Raw genomic sequence first — 19,009 nt, 5'->3', positions numbered from 1 at the left:
ATTGTTGTGACCGCAATGCAGAGCTGTATTGCGAGGCTGATAGCAACACCAACTCTATGCGTGTTTTTTATTTAACACCTTAATTATAATTAATATTAATGAATTTATTATATTAATATTACTAAATTTGATTTAATAATTTTCTAATCAATAAAAAAATTCTGATGGGAACGCTCACGCGACTTGCACTTTCTGCTAGAATTTTTGAGAAAATCGTAGTAACTATTTTTGGAAAATGAACCATCCGTTTTGTTAAGCGACACATCCGGTTGGGAAGGATTCTGATCGCAAAGTCAGCTCCTCTGGTGGCGCTTCAGCAGTACTTTGAAACGACCACCATCGGACCAGGACCTAGGAGGCCCCTTTTTTTTGGACGACCATTATTGTTCAGCTGCTCTTCCATTAGATTTGGCGAAGTTCCTCGTATGATCCTAATTTCGTTTGCCTTTAGCTAGTAGTGTTACTGCTTCTCAGATATGGTACAATTCCCAAGACCAAGAAGTATTCCCGGGACCATTTGAGGTTTGTTAGTAACTATCCAAGCCAGTTAGACTCTAAACTGAGACCCCGGCGTGCACTTCTGAGCTGATTTCTTCCTTTCTTAAGTAAGGTTATTTTTTGTTATTTATTAATCTTCCTGTTCCTGAACTAGATTAAACATAGTTCCTAAGATCTTCTTTAGGAGATCTCAATTATGTGAAAATATTTTTAGAGAACAAATTATCTTCATCTGTCTTTGCCTTTTATAGTTCATCCAACTTCGGCTCCATCTCCCTTGTTCTCTTCATTGTTACATTCAACTTGTTTGACTAACCACCTACCTGTTACTCTGTACCCGACTAGTTATTGTCTTCTTTTCATATCTTTTATCTTTGTCTTCCAATCTCTTCTATTTCTTCATTTTTCTAACCACAAAATTTCTTCTCCGAAATTCCTGTATTAACTATACTAATTTTGTAATGCTTCGTTTGTTTGACGTATTCGCTTTTATTAACTTTAAATTGAAGTACCACAAACGCTAAGTAAGATTGAAAGTTAATTGCAATGTTGTAAAATAAATGGAAATATCGTTTAATTAAAAAAATATTTTTATTATACACGCTAATTAAAACTGAGACAGAGACCTATAAAAAACAAGAGAGAGAAGGATAGAAATGATGAGAGGCATGCGAATTGCTCACGTCATGTGCGGCCAGTCTGAGAGCTTGCAGAGGAGGAGAAAGTTTGGTCACAAGGTCAGTTACCTTGACCAAGTAATGTAGTTTATACGTACAGGTGGGTTGCTTCTATAGTTCTCGTATAGTTTTTATAAATACGTACGTTTTTATAAAAACTTCTGCTCTGCATTTCGGCACTAATAATTGTATTTATTTCTTTGAATTTATTTGTAATTTTATTTTTTAATTATATTTTAAGAAAATAGTCGGTAATTTTACAATGTTTAAAAAAATGTTTACTAGCAGAAAGACTGTGCGCAGTCGTTCGCTGAAAGTTCTAGGGAATTTGCCCTAAGAAAGTGGAACGGAAGGGCTTCAGAAAACTAGCGTAGGGTGCCGAGCGGATAATCTTCTTATAACTAATACATACTAAACTAACACTAAAACATACTAAACTTTTTAAAGATACCGAACTATGCTTACGTTGGAATATCGCTGAGTTCATCCGTCATAGCATGCTCGTTTATTGCAATCCTGGCCGGTTTAGGGTGTATCAATCCCGTGTCTTAGATTGATTGATCACTTTGGTGTACAGTACTAAGTTTTCATCTCACACTATACTTTGTTGGCTTGAAAATACTCTTCAATGAAACTTAGTTAAAGCCGAAATTATCCACTCCAAATGGATTAATCTAATTCAGTTGATGGATGAACGTCTGAAATCAACCAGGATTGGAATAAACGTGCCTGCTATGCCGGATGAAAGCGACCACTTCGGATCTAACCACATTTTCAGTATATCGGAATATTTGGAGATTCGGAGTCCTAAACGCATTGAAAACTGGCAAAGTGATGTACTTTTGCTCTGTCTAATCTCAATGGTCTCATTAGAACCTTCAGTGTCTTATCTCACCGGCGCCATTGTTTCCATTTAAGACAAGGCGACCCTTTCACGTTTAATTAAAAGGGTTTTCTACCGTAAATAAAATTCTTTAGATATTTTCCCAAATTTTTAATCCTTTTAGCTCATCTTTGCGAGATCTTTAAATCTTAAATTTAAAAAAAAATCAAAATTCTTCATAAAGATCACCAAAGGGCTAGCAACTTCTCAGGTATCCTTGTGGATAATCCCAGTAATGCTCTTTTTCAGGGGACTTCTAAATGTTTTTTTTATTTTTCACGGTAATAATTCAAAAATCGAGAAAATCTGATCGATCGAAAATTAAAAATAAAAAACCTTGTGCGCTTAAAATAGAATTTAACAAAGTAATAAGCAATTATATTTAACATTCTTTATTATATTTTAGGTAAATTTTACTCAACGGAAATAGTTAAGAACGATCTAAATGTTACTATTTTAAATCAAATTTAAAGATTTATTGTTATTACAAAAGCAGGACCGAAAAAAGGGTTTTCTGTTTTTAGAAAAACCGGTAATTTAAGAACGGAAGTATTAATAAAACTCACAGAACAAATTTCCTGTCTAGCATAAAAACTATTAAAAAGTGAATTAATTTCATTTTTCTCCCTCTCATTAAAGTAGTTCTTTGTAAACGTGTAGTTGAGGAAATTGTGATTAGGTCTATAAAATCAACTGGTGATGATTTGAGAACTATCAAGTAATCATATGGTACCAAATGTATTTATTTTAAAAAGATATTTGGTAAAGGGAGGGAGCGCATTTGGCGTTTCTCCCAAAAAGTTGGATACTCTTTGTAAGTCCTTGAATTTTTTTTTGTGTTTAAACTCAATTTCCCCTCCCCCCCGCAGAATGTTCCTTAATGATAACCCAGTCAAGGATAGTACTCTCTGCAGTCTCTAATAAGATGACCTAATTAATATGCAAGGAAAAATTAAAAACAATTAATAAAAGAAAAAAAAGAAGAAAGACAATAGATGGAACAAAGAAGATGGTAGATATATAAACTAGCCATCTAGGACTTCCGGAATAACTACATTAATTAGTAGAGTCTAGTTGATAATTACTTTTGATTCGTAAAAATGTCGTAATTTACTTTGAAGCAGGTTTAAATATGGCTGGAAGTAGAGATTTCCACAATGTTTAGCCCTAAGCAGGGTATCCCTGGCCCTCACGTAGATTTTTTATCTCCTTAAGGCAGCGGATCTCAACCTGTAGGTTACGACCCCGGCGGGGGTCGAACAACCAAAACATAGAGGTCGCCTAAAGCCATCGGAAAATACATATTTCCTCAGTGCTTTAGCCGCTGAGAAGCCGCGCTACCGTCTGCAGCAGCGCTATTCAGCTGGAACGCACGCCGTTGTAGCCGTTAATGTTATTAATTGGAATTAGTAATAAATATGTCTCAATATATAATTTAAATATTGTTTTTGTGATTAATCACTACGTTTAAATTATGTTTGATTTGTAGCAATGAGAATACATAATGCATATCAGGTATTTACATTCCGAATCATAACTGCAGCAAAATTACAGTTATGAAGTAGCCACCAAAATTATTTTTTGGTTTGAGGTCACCGCAACATGAGGAACTGTATCGCGGGGTCACGGCATTAGAAAGGTTGAGAACCACTGCCTTAATGAGTCTTATTTAATCTCACTATATGATGAGGGACAGTGTAGTCTAAAAGTTAGAACTATGTTGGCCGGCGTTCAAATGCCAATTAATTGATTGAAGTGCTGTGATTGGTCCAGATCAGATTCATATTGCGAAAGAGTATTATTTACTCGAGTGAAAAATTGACTTATTAAGTTCAAAATAAAGCGAAATAAGAAAAAAGACTATTAATAATTTATAATAATGATTGATATGTAAATTAAAACTAAATTACTGTTTTAAAAATAAAATAAGATGAGAAAATTCACTCTTATAATAGAATTATTGAAAAGTATTGAAATTAATTTTGCAAAATAAAATTGAATTAATTGCAACAAAGTAAATCAATATTCAAGGCATAACAATAGATATCGCGCAAGGAACCAGTTCGCTGCCTCTTTAAATTGGAGTATTCTTTTTTGTATTCAATGTAAAAATTAAAATTATTTCAAATAGTTTTTGATGAAACCTTTTGATTAGACTCCGAAGGTGGCAGAAAGAGGCCCATGCACTACTGTACCTTATTCCTTCCAACTTTTCATTCAGTCAGAACTTCAGCACACTTTTGAAAGAATTGAAGAGGCGACTATCTGATTATAAAGGGCTCTTTTATTAATACTAACAATAAAAACACTAAAATTTTATCACTCACCTCTGTGAGACGATTCGCTAACACTGAACCAGCTGATCCTGCACCAACAATGATGAAATCATATTCTGCTTTTGGTTTCGGCGTGTCTGGTGGTTCTTTGGACGAATATCTCATATTTTGACTTAAATAGGACAAGACATGTGCTAATAATGGCGGATATTCCGCTGCGAAAGCCAATGTCAACACACCCAACACACTGATCACCCACCACCTCATTCTGTCGATATCTGTAACAACAACAACATTGACAATTTAGTTACAATTATTGAAAGGTATTATGGCAAATTTAAACAATCTGAGCGAATTCTTACGTTTTATGATGTAGTAATTATTTTAATTGATATTTTTTACTTCATTTTAAAGTATTTTTAAAACATAAAATGGCAATGATATCAGCCTCTCAATCTTAGTATCACATCCAAACGAAAAATCGATATTAATACCTCCTAACATTTCAAATTAGGTCCTGCAGAGGTACAAATCTTTGTTTTAGTGTACCCACAACTACATACATCACGTTACAGATTAATTAAACTTAAAATTATGCAAAATTGTCCTTCTATACTTGATACGAATTAAGCACCACACGCGAACTCCACCTGTAAACTAGCTCTAACACATTATAATGTCATCTTATTTACTGGTAACCCAGTGCAGAACTCTCTCTTTAATAGCATAATTCAAAGCGCTTATCCCCTCTCTTTGTAATCATTAACCTAATAGTTGAAATGGGCGGTGTTCGTTCGACTCTAACTGAGGAACTAAACCTGGACTAACTAAAACCTGGAATTTGTCTTTATTAATCACTGTTTTTATTAGGATTTTCTTTCGACAACACTCTACTTATTGGCAGTTGACCATTTTACAATGAACAGACTAATATAAATTTAAGAATTTAAGGCTGGTAACTATTTGTCCATCAATTCAGAGTTCTGGGCACATCTAAAGATTTATATAGTCTTGGATATTCATCTCAGAGCGCACAGTACACGGCAATTCCAATAATAAAAAATGGGCATGCAGCCAAGTCATGACCCGCGTGGTAAGTCGAAAACAAGACACGAACTCTCCTCCTGTACAGGTTAGGCTACTCGTATATCAAGAAATACAGACTATTCTTCTCAGTGTAAGCTAGTTGTGTTTATTTTATCAAAATTTCTAGTTTTACCATGATTTATTATTTTTTACAGCATCTGATTCTTCGGGAGTTGGTCCTTTTTTGGTACCTCATTTAGTCTCATCGTTCCCTGTAACCCTACAATTGCTAGATATCTACTGAAGAGGATGGCATTCCACTGGACATTACAAAACATTATGCGATTCATCTGCCATCGATGTTTAGGCAATAACAGTAGCCTGCGATTTAACTTCTGCAGTTTTCAAATTTATTTTACAAACTTTTAGTAAAACTCACAAAACCAAAGGGAACATCTACTTTAACAAAGAATTCTAAGACACCAAAAACATCCACGCCAAAAATATGCCAAAATTAAAAGAAACAAAACACTGGCTACTTATAAACCCAAAATGCAGACCCAGAAATTGTGAGTTAAAAACGAAATGCGAACACAATACATTGTAAAATAGAAATTATATTATCAAAAAAACTGAGAGCCCAACCAAATTTTCGACTAAAATAAATGTTCGCAAATTTTCTAAGTGTATGCAAATGATACATATGTATATAATTACATACTTGTTGCCCAACATTGGTTAGCTTACATTCATTGATCTCATTTTCTCAAGGAGAACGCCTGACCTGACTCTGCGTCTCCCACCAAGAACAGAATCCTGTATTAGGGAAATGTCGACATCAAGAGCTGTTATGAGCAATAATTCAAACGAAAAAAATTAATTAAGCGTAAAAAAAAAAACCTCTATCCCATATTCTCTTCAATCCACCGGAAGAGGTAAATATTGTAATCTTGAAATTAGCCAAAAATTTAAGAATTTTCGAGTTGCGGAAGTATCCATTACAATTATAATTTAATTGATGCTTCGTTTATGCAGAAGTATCTTAGTAAAGTTGAAGATAATCCAGACGTCTAAACCTGCCTCGTCTCTTGAGGATGGTTGGAAATTATTTCCAGTACCTCTCGGAGGTATTATTGTTTCTTGTCTTGGACATGTTTAAGTTCCTCATAGTGCAGCTCCATCTGTACTCTTCAGCACCCGAAAAGGAATCTTCCTTTAGCAAGAAATACAAGGTATTTCTAGTTGTAAAATCTCGAGTAAGTTTTCGGCTGCCTTATTAAAATTTTTCCCAAGTATTTATGGGTTACAGTCTAAATTTAGAATGGGAAATTTACCAAATTGGATGTTTATGAAAGCTTAAAATAATAGTTTCAACGGAAATATTACTAACTGTGGAATTAACTGTTTAGATACGGAATTTCCATATCCTATTTCCTAGCTACTAGCTGCGTGATGTTAGGCATGTTTCTTTCAAGCCGTTCTAAGGATTCATGATTAGTCTTTCTTTTTTTTCTTGACGTAAGAAGGCTTACTCTCTTTATAAAACAGATTCTATAAGTAAACAATCAAGTTGCTGTAGAGTAAGATTTGGGATTTTTCCATTTGCAGATATAAAAACACACCTGGAAGAAATTATTTATGTTTTTCTCTCTGTTATGACGTTAGTGAATGCATTAAGAAAAAATAATTCTGTAGCCAATATCATGCCTTTATGAACAAAATTACATTCATATATAATATATTAAGCATTGGGAATCCCAGTATAAAAATAAATTCCTATTGTGTCAACTTTCATATATTGTTTCTATAAAATAATTTATCTAGTTTCATGAAAATATTAATATCATGTTTGCCTCGTACGACTTGTAATTGATTAAAAAATAAATAAATAATTGAAGTTTATTTTAATTTACGCTCTGTTCCCATGTAATTATATATTTATTGTGTAATTGCTGCTTATTTTTCATGTTTACATGATTACACTTTTTCGTTGATTTATGTGCTTATTATATTTTCATTTATATTATAACATTTTTTCTTTCTGTTGATAGTATTTACTCTTTTTTTTCTTATCTTTGAATATTCATGACCATCTTTCTTCGCTTTCTAAGGCCTTTTGGTAGTCTTAATAAGAACGTAAATATTGAAGAAATAAATATTTTAATATGTACTTATCTTTGCTTTTAATTTACGGTTGTCAAAAAGATTATAAGAAGGTACAATTTTTTGAATCGTAAGATGAAAAGTCAGTTTTTACTGAGAAAATTTAATTATGTAAACTGTGGAAAGAAAAAAATCGTTTTCCAGACAGATTTTTCTTTATTTCCTATTTCAAATTTTTAAGAAGGAAAAACTTGTTTAATTTAAATGCCTATAATTTTAACCTCAAACATACTCTATATAATTGCCAAATGGCAAAATGTATCAATATGAGAAATCAGTAATTAAAAAAAAATTATTTTATAAAAAATGTAATAATTCTATAAATAGCTATAAACAATTAGAGCGTGACTTTATTAATAATAAAATAAAAAATAAATAGTAACTAATATATTCTACAATATTTAATCATACAAAGAGATTAATTAAATATTGTAGAATATATTTTAGCCATTAAGGTATACCATTAATTTTTAAAAGATTTGTTTTAATTTATTTTATCCCCATAATAGAAGGGATTGGGATCGTGCAGCTTCACTATTCTGTTATTTTAATGGGAATAAGATTTAATTGAAAATCTGGAGTAAACACTGAGAATACTCGCGCTAGATATATGTGCAAGAAGCCCTGACACATTAGGTACCATTCCAGATGTAGTGGCCCTTGTTTGGCATAAGAAAAAAAAGTATTAGGCGCTTATGTCAAAAGACGTTGATGCGCCAAAAAGAAACAGGAAAGTTTTCCTCAATTAAATCTGGATGGTGGCATATACGAATATGAGGGTGATCCACTAGCAGAGATAAATAAAAGGTCATGTGACATTCCAGTCAGTGGTCTAACTTGCAACATGATCTCCAAGGTTGTGCCTAACCAAAATATCTCTTTTCCGTAAAAAGAAAACTTCAACTATTTCCCAAATTATTGTTAGACGTAAATGCGTCTTCAGTTAATCTACTATATTATATTTTACGCCGCCATCCTGGTTACCTCCTTCGTCTCATTGGCCACGTGACTCCCCCAGGAACTAGGTCTTTAAGACTAATTCCCATCACAACCAAGACGTGTTATTTGTCTCGTTAAGATGAGACCTAGACGTTGAGTCATTCAATAGATTTTACCTCCAGCCATCTGACTTCCCTTGACATGTTTTCTAATTCGTGTTTACAACATACAGCTGGAGCAGAAAAAGTTGCTTGACCACCGCTAATCATCTTACAAGAACTCGCTTGCGAGGTATTTTTTTTTTTTTTTAATTCTGATTTAAAGTTCGCTTACATTCAGAGAATTCATTGCAACAGTATCCCCTACATATAAAGAGTGTTTAATTACCCTTAATGCAATATATAATGCATTAAATAACTCTTAGATGTCTAGGTAGCTAGTCTATTTGCAGATAACTGTTAGAGAATATAATTCGAGAAGAAAACCGATCGCCGTCCACGTTTGCTAACTTGGAAGGCCACATTCTCCAGACTGGTGTGGTACGTGACACCAAACTTGTATTCTGGCGGCTGGTTACCCACAGCAACCTGTCGTGTTATCTGTTACCCATACAAATTAACCCAAGTTATGGTTACTTTTTTTTAATTTTTAGTTTTGACTGTAACAATCTTGTTTTATTGTTGGCTAACCAAGTTAGTTTAATAGAATTTTCAGAGGTAGATTTTAATCAGTTAAGTCTAGAGATTTCGACTTCACTTATGTTTTTGTATCGCATCGTTTTTGTATCGGAGTTGCTAAGGGGAGCCAAATCGTGAAAGGCTCCTCAGTGTCCACCCAGCATTAATATGACTTTTCTCTTTATTAATAACCTCAATAATAACAAAATATAGGCTAACAAATGACCCTAAAACTATTTCTGTGCAACAAGTGTTAGTCAAAATTACAATGACTCATAAGTAACGCTTTATTGTTCTTAAAACGGGCCGGCCTTTTGCATCCGATAAAGTTTTCATTGTCTAAAAGAATGCTATTGTGATAAAAGTTTTATTTAGCTGAATTAAACGGAAGTAGAGGCATTTCCTCCTTTGGTATTGTAAGAAAAAAGGAATTAACTTTACTAATTTTGTTACTTTTGATCACAATTTCTGATTCATTTTTTTTTAAACATGCCAGCGCATTTTTGTTCTTAACTTTTAAAATTGTCCAATTTTTTACGGCTTTGTAAATCCTATCTGAAACTCTATTCTTTTGTCTGAATTTTTACCACTATGATAAACATAACTCAACGCGTACTTTTTGACAGTTTTAGAAGTTAGGATCCATTAATGTATACTGTACTTTCCTAATATGTAAAAAACGACACTAACATTTCGACACATACATTCGCTGCAGCACGCAATACGCAACTATCATAAAATTTTTTGTTGAGACGATAATGTTTTTATTCTCTGAGTTAATTAATAACGCTTTGACTCAGACCAAAATAAACTCAACGTTCATCACTCGAGAGGTCACGCAGCGCCGACGGACGACATTTCGGTTAAATTTCGGCTGTTGGCCATCTCAACCGACTTTACCCTGTAGAAAAAGAGAAAAAAAAAATTCAAAGTTGGGTGTTTTTCAACGTTACGCTTTTTCGTGCAGTTTTTGACGATCAACCCTTATACAACAACTGTCCTACCGGACAGTTTTAATAATAACAATTTTTGAAAAGATTATAAATAACAAACCATTTTTTTATTCATTTTGATTGCCTCAGATATTGGGTTCATTTTTTTTTTCATGTTTAATACTTAAACAAAATTTCAAAAAACCGAGATATCTCGACGAGACCGTGACCGAGACTAGAGCGACCGAGACCGAGATCGAGACGAGCACTTGTCATACGAGACCGAGGCGAGATCTGCATAAAGTCTCGCCTCGTCTCGGTCTCGTGCAGCACTAGGGCTAGCCACTTCTACAGGGTTATACCAGCCTAACAACGCGGACAACTCTTACATAGAGACCGCTAACATTCGCATAATATACACAGATCCTGCAGATGTTAGCCAATCGTTTCGAGTTTAGCTCATCACCTATACAAACACATTGTATTTGTCGCATGTTTTACACTTTACATTTTACCACCCTGATCGAGTCTCAGGGTGCAGTGTTTGGGAATGTCAGCACCTAAGGCCACAATCGCTGCTTTGAAACCAAGCAAGGGAGAAAAAAAAAAACATCATTCAGCAGTACCAGTTTCGAAGAATGGTGGTCGTCCATTATTTTACAATCTAAAATTGGTGGCTATTCTTATAAGAAGACGGAACCATCCTTGTAAAGTAACCCAGGAAGGCGAGGTGCCTTTGTTGGCCGACTGCGCTTTGAATAACCTTAGAAGAAGAACCCGTAGGGGGAAGTGGACTAGCCACTTTTTCAGAGATCTAGGTGTCTCTGCGGGTATCCCAGCCTAACAACAAGAACAATATTAATTCTGACACAATAACCCAGCACAGTACACTTAGGGCCTACAAAGATTCTACAAAGTTTTCTATTGTCTGAATTTCTACTAAGTATTTAGTAACATATTTAGTAAAGGGAAGAGGACTAGCCTCTTCTTCTAGGGTCTTGGCGTACCTGCGGGTATCCGGTCTATCCTTACTTCCTTACATTGACCCTCCTAACATTCACTTAATATGCACATGGTGCAACAAATGCATAGACTAGTTTCATTATTATCTTCTCACTCACACTAACGTAGATACATGCATCCTGTGACAAGCTCACTAATATACATGTCTACCTAGTGAATCTAAGGGCTGAATCCCTTCCCTTTAATATTAATTAACTAGCTGTACCCGTTCACACGTTGCTGTGTTTGAACAAAAAGGCAGTTTTGATACCTCAAAGATAATTGATTAATGACCAAATGTACACAATACATCGAAATGAAAATTAACAATAAAATTACCCCTAGTTCAGAGTACAGTAGTGTCCTTGCAAAGGTATCATTTCTACATAATGTGAAAAATTCAGTTAATGTTGTTGGCGGTGGTGACATTGCTCTTGCACGTACATTTTCTGATGTAAAATACACACGCTGTCCATTTTCAAGATGTACTGCTAAATGAACAACCGTTGAATATCGTTCATGAATGGAAAATGATATACAGGTAATACGCCATACAGCCTCATTGCTACTTATGTAGCGTCCCAGTTGGTATTGGGTGACTTCATCGTTAGATGCAGTTGTATTTTCCTCTCCAAACACTGCCATATCGCTTCCTTTGTTCACATATTTGCAAATATATTTTATAGCTTTCACTGAATTGCAGTACCCAACATTTATGTGTGCGTTATGCGTTTTTAGTAGTAATGGAGAATATGGTACTACCCAACGATTATCAACATCAATAGTATTGTTGAGTACTTTTAGTTTAATGGATTTTCCACCATCTTCGGTATAATTTATTCTCGTATTAATAATTGCAAAAAACTGTTTTTCATAGTTACACTTTTAACAAAAATACTAATTAAATGTTATTTTGATATTTTTGGGATATTTGTTCGGGAGCACCTAGAACCCCAACTCTGATTTTAAAAAGAAAATTCCAAAAACCTTCCCGGTGATATACCTAATAATTTCCCAAATTTTTCACGGCGATTGGATGTATGGTTTTTGAATCTATCGAGTACAAACAGACAAACACACATTCATTTTTATATATATAGATTAATTATTTTTGGAAGAAAGATTGTTTTATATTATTGTCTTATTCCGTATGAATTGGATTTTTGTGAATTTCTCTTTAATCCAGAAAAAAAAACTGGATTAAATTCTGTTTTGTTGCTTTAATCCCAGGTTCATTTCCGTTTTCTCCACTTCTCCATTTTAGAAAAGAATTTCATTTTCCCAGCTACCTATATATATCACATGCTGGTACAGACTACCGTTGAATCTGATCAATCGTTCAAACCATTATTCTGACTAGTTGGGTAGTCTGAAGAAAAACTTCATCGAGCTAGCCGTTATTTCTCATTGCCAATTCGTTAACAATAAATCAGTCATCAGCATATCTTTACGAAGTAGATCTGAAAAAAATTCAGAGTGCGGTACTTTAGGCCAAATGTTCTTTGCGGTAAAGTTTTTACTTTGCTGATTGACAGCATTTACCATGAGCAAAGTTTAAGCTAGAACCTCCTGAAATTTCCATTAAGTTCATTCATTTCTTCTTTGTAAATATTTTCAAGCCGCGATATGTGCCTTAGCAATTTTTTTAATTTTTTTTAGCATCGCTCAACGCCCACTATTGTTCAGTTTGAATATTCTGGAGCTTTCTTTGGCATGTCCTTTTGTTCATTGTCCTGCAAAAGCGAACGTCTTTTTATTTGCAAGACTAATGTTTAAGACATGCTATGAGGTCACAATGAAGACTTTTCAAAAAACATTGCCAAACTCGTCTTGCTGTTTAATCGTCTTGTAATACCTTCAACAGATGGGCGCCAATTCGGCTTAGAGATGGGTACTCAAAATTAGACTCCTCAGTAGCTCTAAAAGTATATTTTTTTTTTTCTTTGTTCCGTGTAACAGATTTATTACATAAAATGAAAATATGTGCGTAAATCCTCTTTATAAAGATAAGGTATTAATTACCACCCTTACCTTGACTAAGATTTTATAACATTTTTTAGAACATTTTGTTAATATTACATTAACGAAGAGCAATTTAATAATTCGTATTCACCGTTATGTGGTGTTGGACGAAGGATATACAGACATGGGCTATGAATCACCCAAGGACACCTACATTCGGATATTGTTCTAATATTAATGTAAACAATAAGTAAGTTATTTTTTTACAGTAAATTACAAGAAATCGATGAACGTCTTAACTTGTGGTATTTCTTTTCTAAAAGCTGCTTCGTTTCTGGTGAACATTGGATGTAACATCCAGATTAACAAATCGGCGCAAAAGAAACATCTCATTGAATTCTTTTTGAAAATGCTAAAAGTATCTCTGCTTTATTTTGTTGTCTTAAAAACGTGATTTACTTAGCCGCCATTATTTCAGATGTAATTTATGTTGCAAGCTAATCTTGTAAACTTATTAAATCACTGATCGTCCCATAATGTTTGGCGTTCTCTCAATCGTGTTGGCGTCTGTCCATCACGTATTAGTTCTAAAGTAGTAGAACTATTTTCAATTCGTATCGCCCATTTTTCTAAATTGAATTTGAAGAAGCAGACTTAGGAGGATAGCGTCAACAATTAGAGGATCGCAAGGCCATTATCTTCGGGGAGGTGTTGGTTGGGATTGTTCTGAAAGAAAACCACTTTCTTTCTATGCACATGCTTATGTGTATATTATATCATTTTGTATGTAGGTACTTCTCTTTTCGCCATTGTACTTATTATAAGTTTGCGAAATAAAGATAAAAAAGAAGATTGTAAAAAAATATATTAATTAAAATGTATTTATATCAAGAGAAAAATATGTTTCTGAGAAATTGTTTCTGAAGTACGTTCTTACAGCCATTAAATGAGAGAGACCAGCCTATTCTCGGTTAGTATGCCGAAAGTTTCCTTAATTAATATACCATTGGAAGTTAGGAATTGCGAAAAAAAATATGTTAATGAAAACATTATGAAAGGCAGCTAATGACCTTTTTTTTATCCGTATATAGGCATTTTAATTAATAATGAGAGAATAATTAGCTGCACTAATTGTAAAGGTAGTCCAACCTTAAAAGCACAAAGTATGCAGTTTTACCATATTTAATTTCTCTCAATGATTCTACAGTTAATTTTTAATATTCCAGTAAACCAGTAAGAATTATCATCGGGGCTGAACCTGTAAGGGTAGGAGCACCTCCTAGACATTTCTTTTATTTTCTCTTACTTCTCTTTTCGAGGATTCACCTCTATCGTGCCAATTTTCCTTTTTTTTTTTTTTGAACCAATGAATGCTGTGTTGCGATAGGGAATGTATCTAATTTTTAGCATTATCTTTTTATACACGCTGAACAAATAATGAAGAATGATAATCGATAATTACTCACATCATTATTTCGTTCTACCTACAATTTTGAGAAGCCTTCTAAAGATACTGATTTCTTTAACAAAACTCCATTTATGGGGAAATTAAACCTTAAGGAGTAAATGGACTAAACACTTCTTCAGTGATCTTTGAAGTCCTTGAAGGTAATCCCAGTCTAACAATACTTATCAAGAAATCCTACCATTCATGCGATACACAGGGCTGAACTGTGAGTTAATGCGTACAAATTTTCTTTGACTTTCCTATCTGCAAATAACGGAGCATAAATACAATCATACAATGTACCTGATTGAATCAGCTTAATAACTTGTACTATTCTATCTGACTCTAACGTTCCGAAAAAGTCTCTGGACACCGATTACCACAACTGATCACAACATATGTTGACGCGCTTTTAACTTTTAAAACAAACCTTTGTGTTAGAAGAGCGAGAATTTTCTGAATAATAAGTTAGGTTCTTGTTAAATTAACTCTGACCTTATTTAGATAGAATATTCAAGATTTGTCTTAAGACCTGACGAACTTACATATTTCTTTTTTAAGAAATAAAAAAACTCTACACAAAAAAAAAATATGTACATATACATACATAGAATTGCTCAAAAAGATACCCAAAACTTAGAAAACAATAAGTCAAATACACGTTAACCATTATTTTTTTATTAACGTTTTTATCTATTTAAACTAAGAATTCCATTAAAAATTATTTAGATGTTAACGTTACAAAAGGTCGTAGTCCCAAATATACAGAATGAATTTAAAGAAAAGTCTAATATTGCAGAATCCTAGACTGTCGTTTAAGCCGTCTTCAAAAGAATAAAATTAAAATATAAATATTTTAAAGAAATCAATGGCAGACTCCAAAAAAAAAAAAAAAATATGGAGTTAAAAGATAACGTGCTCCCATTTTTTTAATCCTTTCTTTTTTTGTCCGTATCAAGGAAACTTCAAAATAACTACTTCCTCCAGATTATTAAGTTCTTTATTCCAAAATATCTAAACTTAAAATACTTCCTTGTTCAGAATTTAGGGCAAAGAGGAAAAGTTTTTGAAAAAATCAATGATCTAATAATGATGATCTGTAGTATAAGGAAAACGCGTTTAAATTTCCGAACATTAACATTATCATAGTCTGTTAATTTTAATATTTTGAAATGCTGGTAGCATTACTCTTTCTTTATTACAATAAAAAAACTTTATTTATTCATTTATTTTACTCCGAATAAACAAATATAATATTACATTATAAAAATTACTGTATTTATTAATTTGTGATTTATTATTTGTGGTTTATATGTAATTATTATGAAAATGTTTGGATGAACTGACAAGTTTGTAGACTTATATTCTGAACTAAGAGCTTAAGAGTTTAATGTTTAGCATTAAGATAAACTAAGGAACGAACGTAAATTACAATAACTAATGAGGGCAACCAAAATATAAAATATTTCTAAATGATTTGGCTAATCGGATATTAGGAGTTAGCCCGTAAATACTGTGGGAAGATTGTATGCAATAATTGAGGAATCGTTATGCACTCTGATTCCGGGACCGCTTGTCTTTAACTCCTTATCCCTTCACCGTCACTTTTTCCATCTTTTGAACTCCCTAATTCTGTCTGGGACTCTACAATGAGTAGCTTTCAATTACTGTTCATCTTTATTGTGATTGATTCATTCACCAAAATGGAGTTTCAGTCATACTTATTTGTTTATTTAAATCAAGAAATTATATTTGATTTTATACTCCACATCCCTGAGATATTAACAGTAATGACATAAATGTGTAAACATCGCAGGGGTGGAAACGAGAGAGGTAAAGTGATTGATAGAATGCGAAAGCGGAAGGCAATTCAGAATTCAAATACTGAGTAAGGCAAAAAAATGTTTTAATGCCAGATGAAGGTTACGCATTTCATTTTTAAACTCTCTGATTGAAAACAAATACAGAAATCATGGCAATTAAGAATGATATCTTTAAAAAAAAAAGAGCGTTAGTAAATGTTAAAAATGGTTTTCCAGTAAAACAGATTTTAAAAAACAAATTAAATCAACGAAGAACAACAAAAAGCATTGGCAGCACGAATAAAATAGATATCCAGAACTTCAAAGGAAGAGAGATCTGAGGAAGAATTTGCCGAAGAAGTCTGATAAGGACTAATGTTGAACGGTTCTAACGAGGAACTCGATTTGGCCTCTAATATATAGAAAAGTTGCCTGAGTGTAGGCGGGCTTCATGGCAAAGTTAACACCCAGGTCAGAATCACAAGGAAATTGTTAGAATAGACTAAGATATGCTCTAGGTGAAAGTATTATCCACAGCTGAGAGAAAATGTTCTGACATTGAGCAAGACTTCTGGATATAGAAAGATCTTAGAGTAGGTGCTCCTACAAAATGAAAGATTCACGTAAGGAGTTTTCCTTAACAAAATGTTAGTACTAAAAGATAGAGTTCTTAAGTTCTTCGCTGCTATCTATCGTTAAATTACTGTTTTGATTTCTTTTAAAGCTCGCTAAGTGCCAAGGAATTCGCTACTTCATTTAACAGTTTTTGGCAATTTACTCAAAATATACTCTAAAAAGTTTCTATAATGTTTGGCAAGTCTATCGCTTCCGTTTAAGTATCAGGTTTTCAAGGGGTTCTGATATAGCACGTTTCTCCCATAGATATTGATTTATTATTATGATTCTGAATTATAAAATTATTAAAATTCCAACAAACAATTAAAGCAAATTTGTTTAAGTTATAACTTTGGTAAACGGGGTGTAAACTTCTGATTTATTTTTCTTGACATTATGCTCGTAGATCACAATACCTTTCCTCATTACAAAGAAAAGAAAACAACCCTTATTTCGCTTTTGTACGTTCGTACTTCTTTATATTTATTTTTTAAAAGGAAGTTTATTCAGAAAAAATTACTCATGCATCAAGACTTTAATTAAAAGAACAAAGAACTAGCTTTAACCCTAGAGTAATTAATGGGAGTTTTAAGGCACAAAATGATTCCAGAAATAACTAGCGAGAAGCATTTTCAGCCACATGACCAGACCACTTTGTCCATTTTCTATAGACCTTTAATTTTTTTCTTCCAAAAGCTCAATAACTTGCCCTAACTTCTAACCCTTGGAGGGAAAGTACAGACTTTGCACTTCTTCAGAAAGTTGATCGTCTCTAAGGGTCACTAATAACTCCGACAATTACACACAAAATAGGGAAAACACACACATAAAAATGGTCACTTCTTCAGGGATCTAGGCATTCCTGCGAGTATTCCAAACCCAACAATATCAACACTTCCATCTTGAGATACCTACATACAGAGTAGATAGGATCTGCAGAAGTTATGTGATGTTTAACTGTAATACCCACAGCAAATAAGAGTTATCTTTCCCATTCCAGTCGAATAATATTATCAATTTGATAATTTAATTTTTCGACCTGACTATTATCACCATAAAAAGAAATAATAATTTCAAAATTTTAGAAAAAAAACCTGTCAAAATACCACTAAAATATTTTACTAGCAGTTTTTAAAATTACAATCACGTAGACAAATGATAAATTTAAACAAAATAATTTTATTTAAAAATTAATTAATAAGTACTAAGCAAAAAAATTACATGCCTGATGTGAAACATTCACATCAATTTGTGTTGCAAAAATTTGGTGCAAAAAACGCTAAAAAAAAAAGCCGCATGATTCATTAGAGTGACAGTTAACGCTCATCCGATTCCTTCAAATTTAATTCCTGTTAAATAAATACACAGGTGATGAGGGTGCCTGATTGATTGGCTAAATCAGTATTACCCGGCTACATGGTAGCACTGTAATCGAAATATTAAATTTTATGCTATTCGCGATTTTTTTTTTTCGAACTCACGAGGTTCCTGAAAACGAATATATCCGGTGAAAATACAAAATATTGCAATATCTCCTCTTTAAGAGAACTAAATAGTAAAAATTAATACATGTACAAATTTTTTGGTAAAAAAAAATATTAAATCATTTAGTTTACAAAAATCGATTTAATTACCTTAATAATTTAAAATCCTGTTAGATGATCGAGTGCTAAATGCGAACTGAATAGTCCAGCAAGGGTGTCCACCGGTTTTGCCCACTGAACGTCCTTGCTTGATGCTCCTACCACAACTTATATACTAACACACGTCAATTTTGTACTCCCTACTTATTTGTCAATCATCCTTAGGCGATGATCATGATGGTACCGAAATTTTTGAATCAATTCATAAAATAAGATTAAAAATTTCTCTGAATTCTTCAATGACTGTGGAGTTGGTGGTAAGCTACTGACCATTGGTGGCCTCAATTAGCTCTCCACATTACTTTGGTATTTCTTAATGTACTTTTTTAATTCACCTACTTCACTCCCCACCTCTCAACCCAATATATCTTATCACTGAACATTTATTTTTTTAAATAAAATCTCGTTATTATAAATAAAAAATACAATCTGGTTGCGAAAACGCCCTCCAGTTATAAACTTAGACT

At 33.1% G+C, this 19,009-nt stretch overlaps 1 protein-coding gene across 2 annotated transcripts in view; it reads right to left on the bottom strand.

The window, feature by feature from the left end:
* LOC141446970 (glucose dehydrogenase [FAD, quinone]-like) overlaps positions 1–18,684 on the bottom strand; it is a 52,393-nt gene extending 33,709 nt beyond the window's left edge. The window contains exons 1-2 of one of the 2 annotated variants that reach the window (XM_074114019.1): positions 18,534–18,684; positions 4,386–4,612 (exon numbers count right to left, since the gene is read on the bottom strand). In XM_074114019.1, the coding sequence (XP_073970120.1) occupies positions 4,386–4,601 (216 nt within the window). In that variant the 5' untranslated portion in view covers positions 4,602–4,612; positions 18,534–18,684. Of the gene's footprint in view, positions 1–4,385; positions 4,613–4,696; positions 4,994–18,533 lie in introns of those variants that run through there. The other variant, XM_074114020.1, reaches the window with a different exon arrangement.
* Positions 18,685–19,009: the final 325 nt, after the last annotated feature.

This window comes from Rhodnius prolixus, unplaced genomic scaffold, assembly GCF_049639745.1.
Source record: "Rhodnius prolixus isolate KJV_2025 unplaced genomic scaffold, Rpr scaffold_7, whole genome shotgun sequence".
NCBI lineage: Eukaryota > Metazoa > Arthropoda > Insecta > Hemiptera > Reduviidae > Rhodnius > Rhodnius prolixus.
Note: the sequence above shows the minus strand (reverse complement) of the source record. Positions and strands in the feature narration are given on the sequence as shown.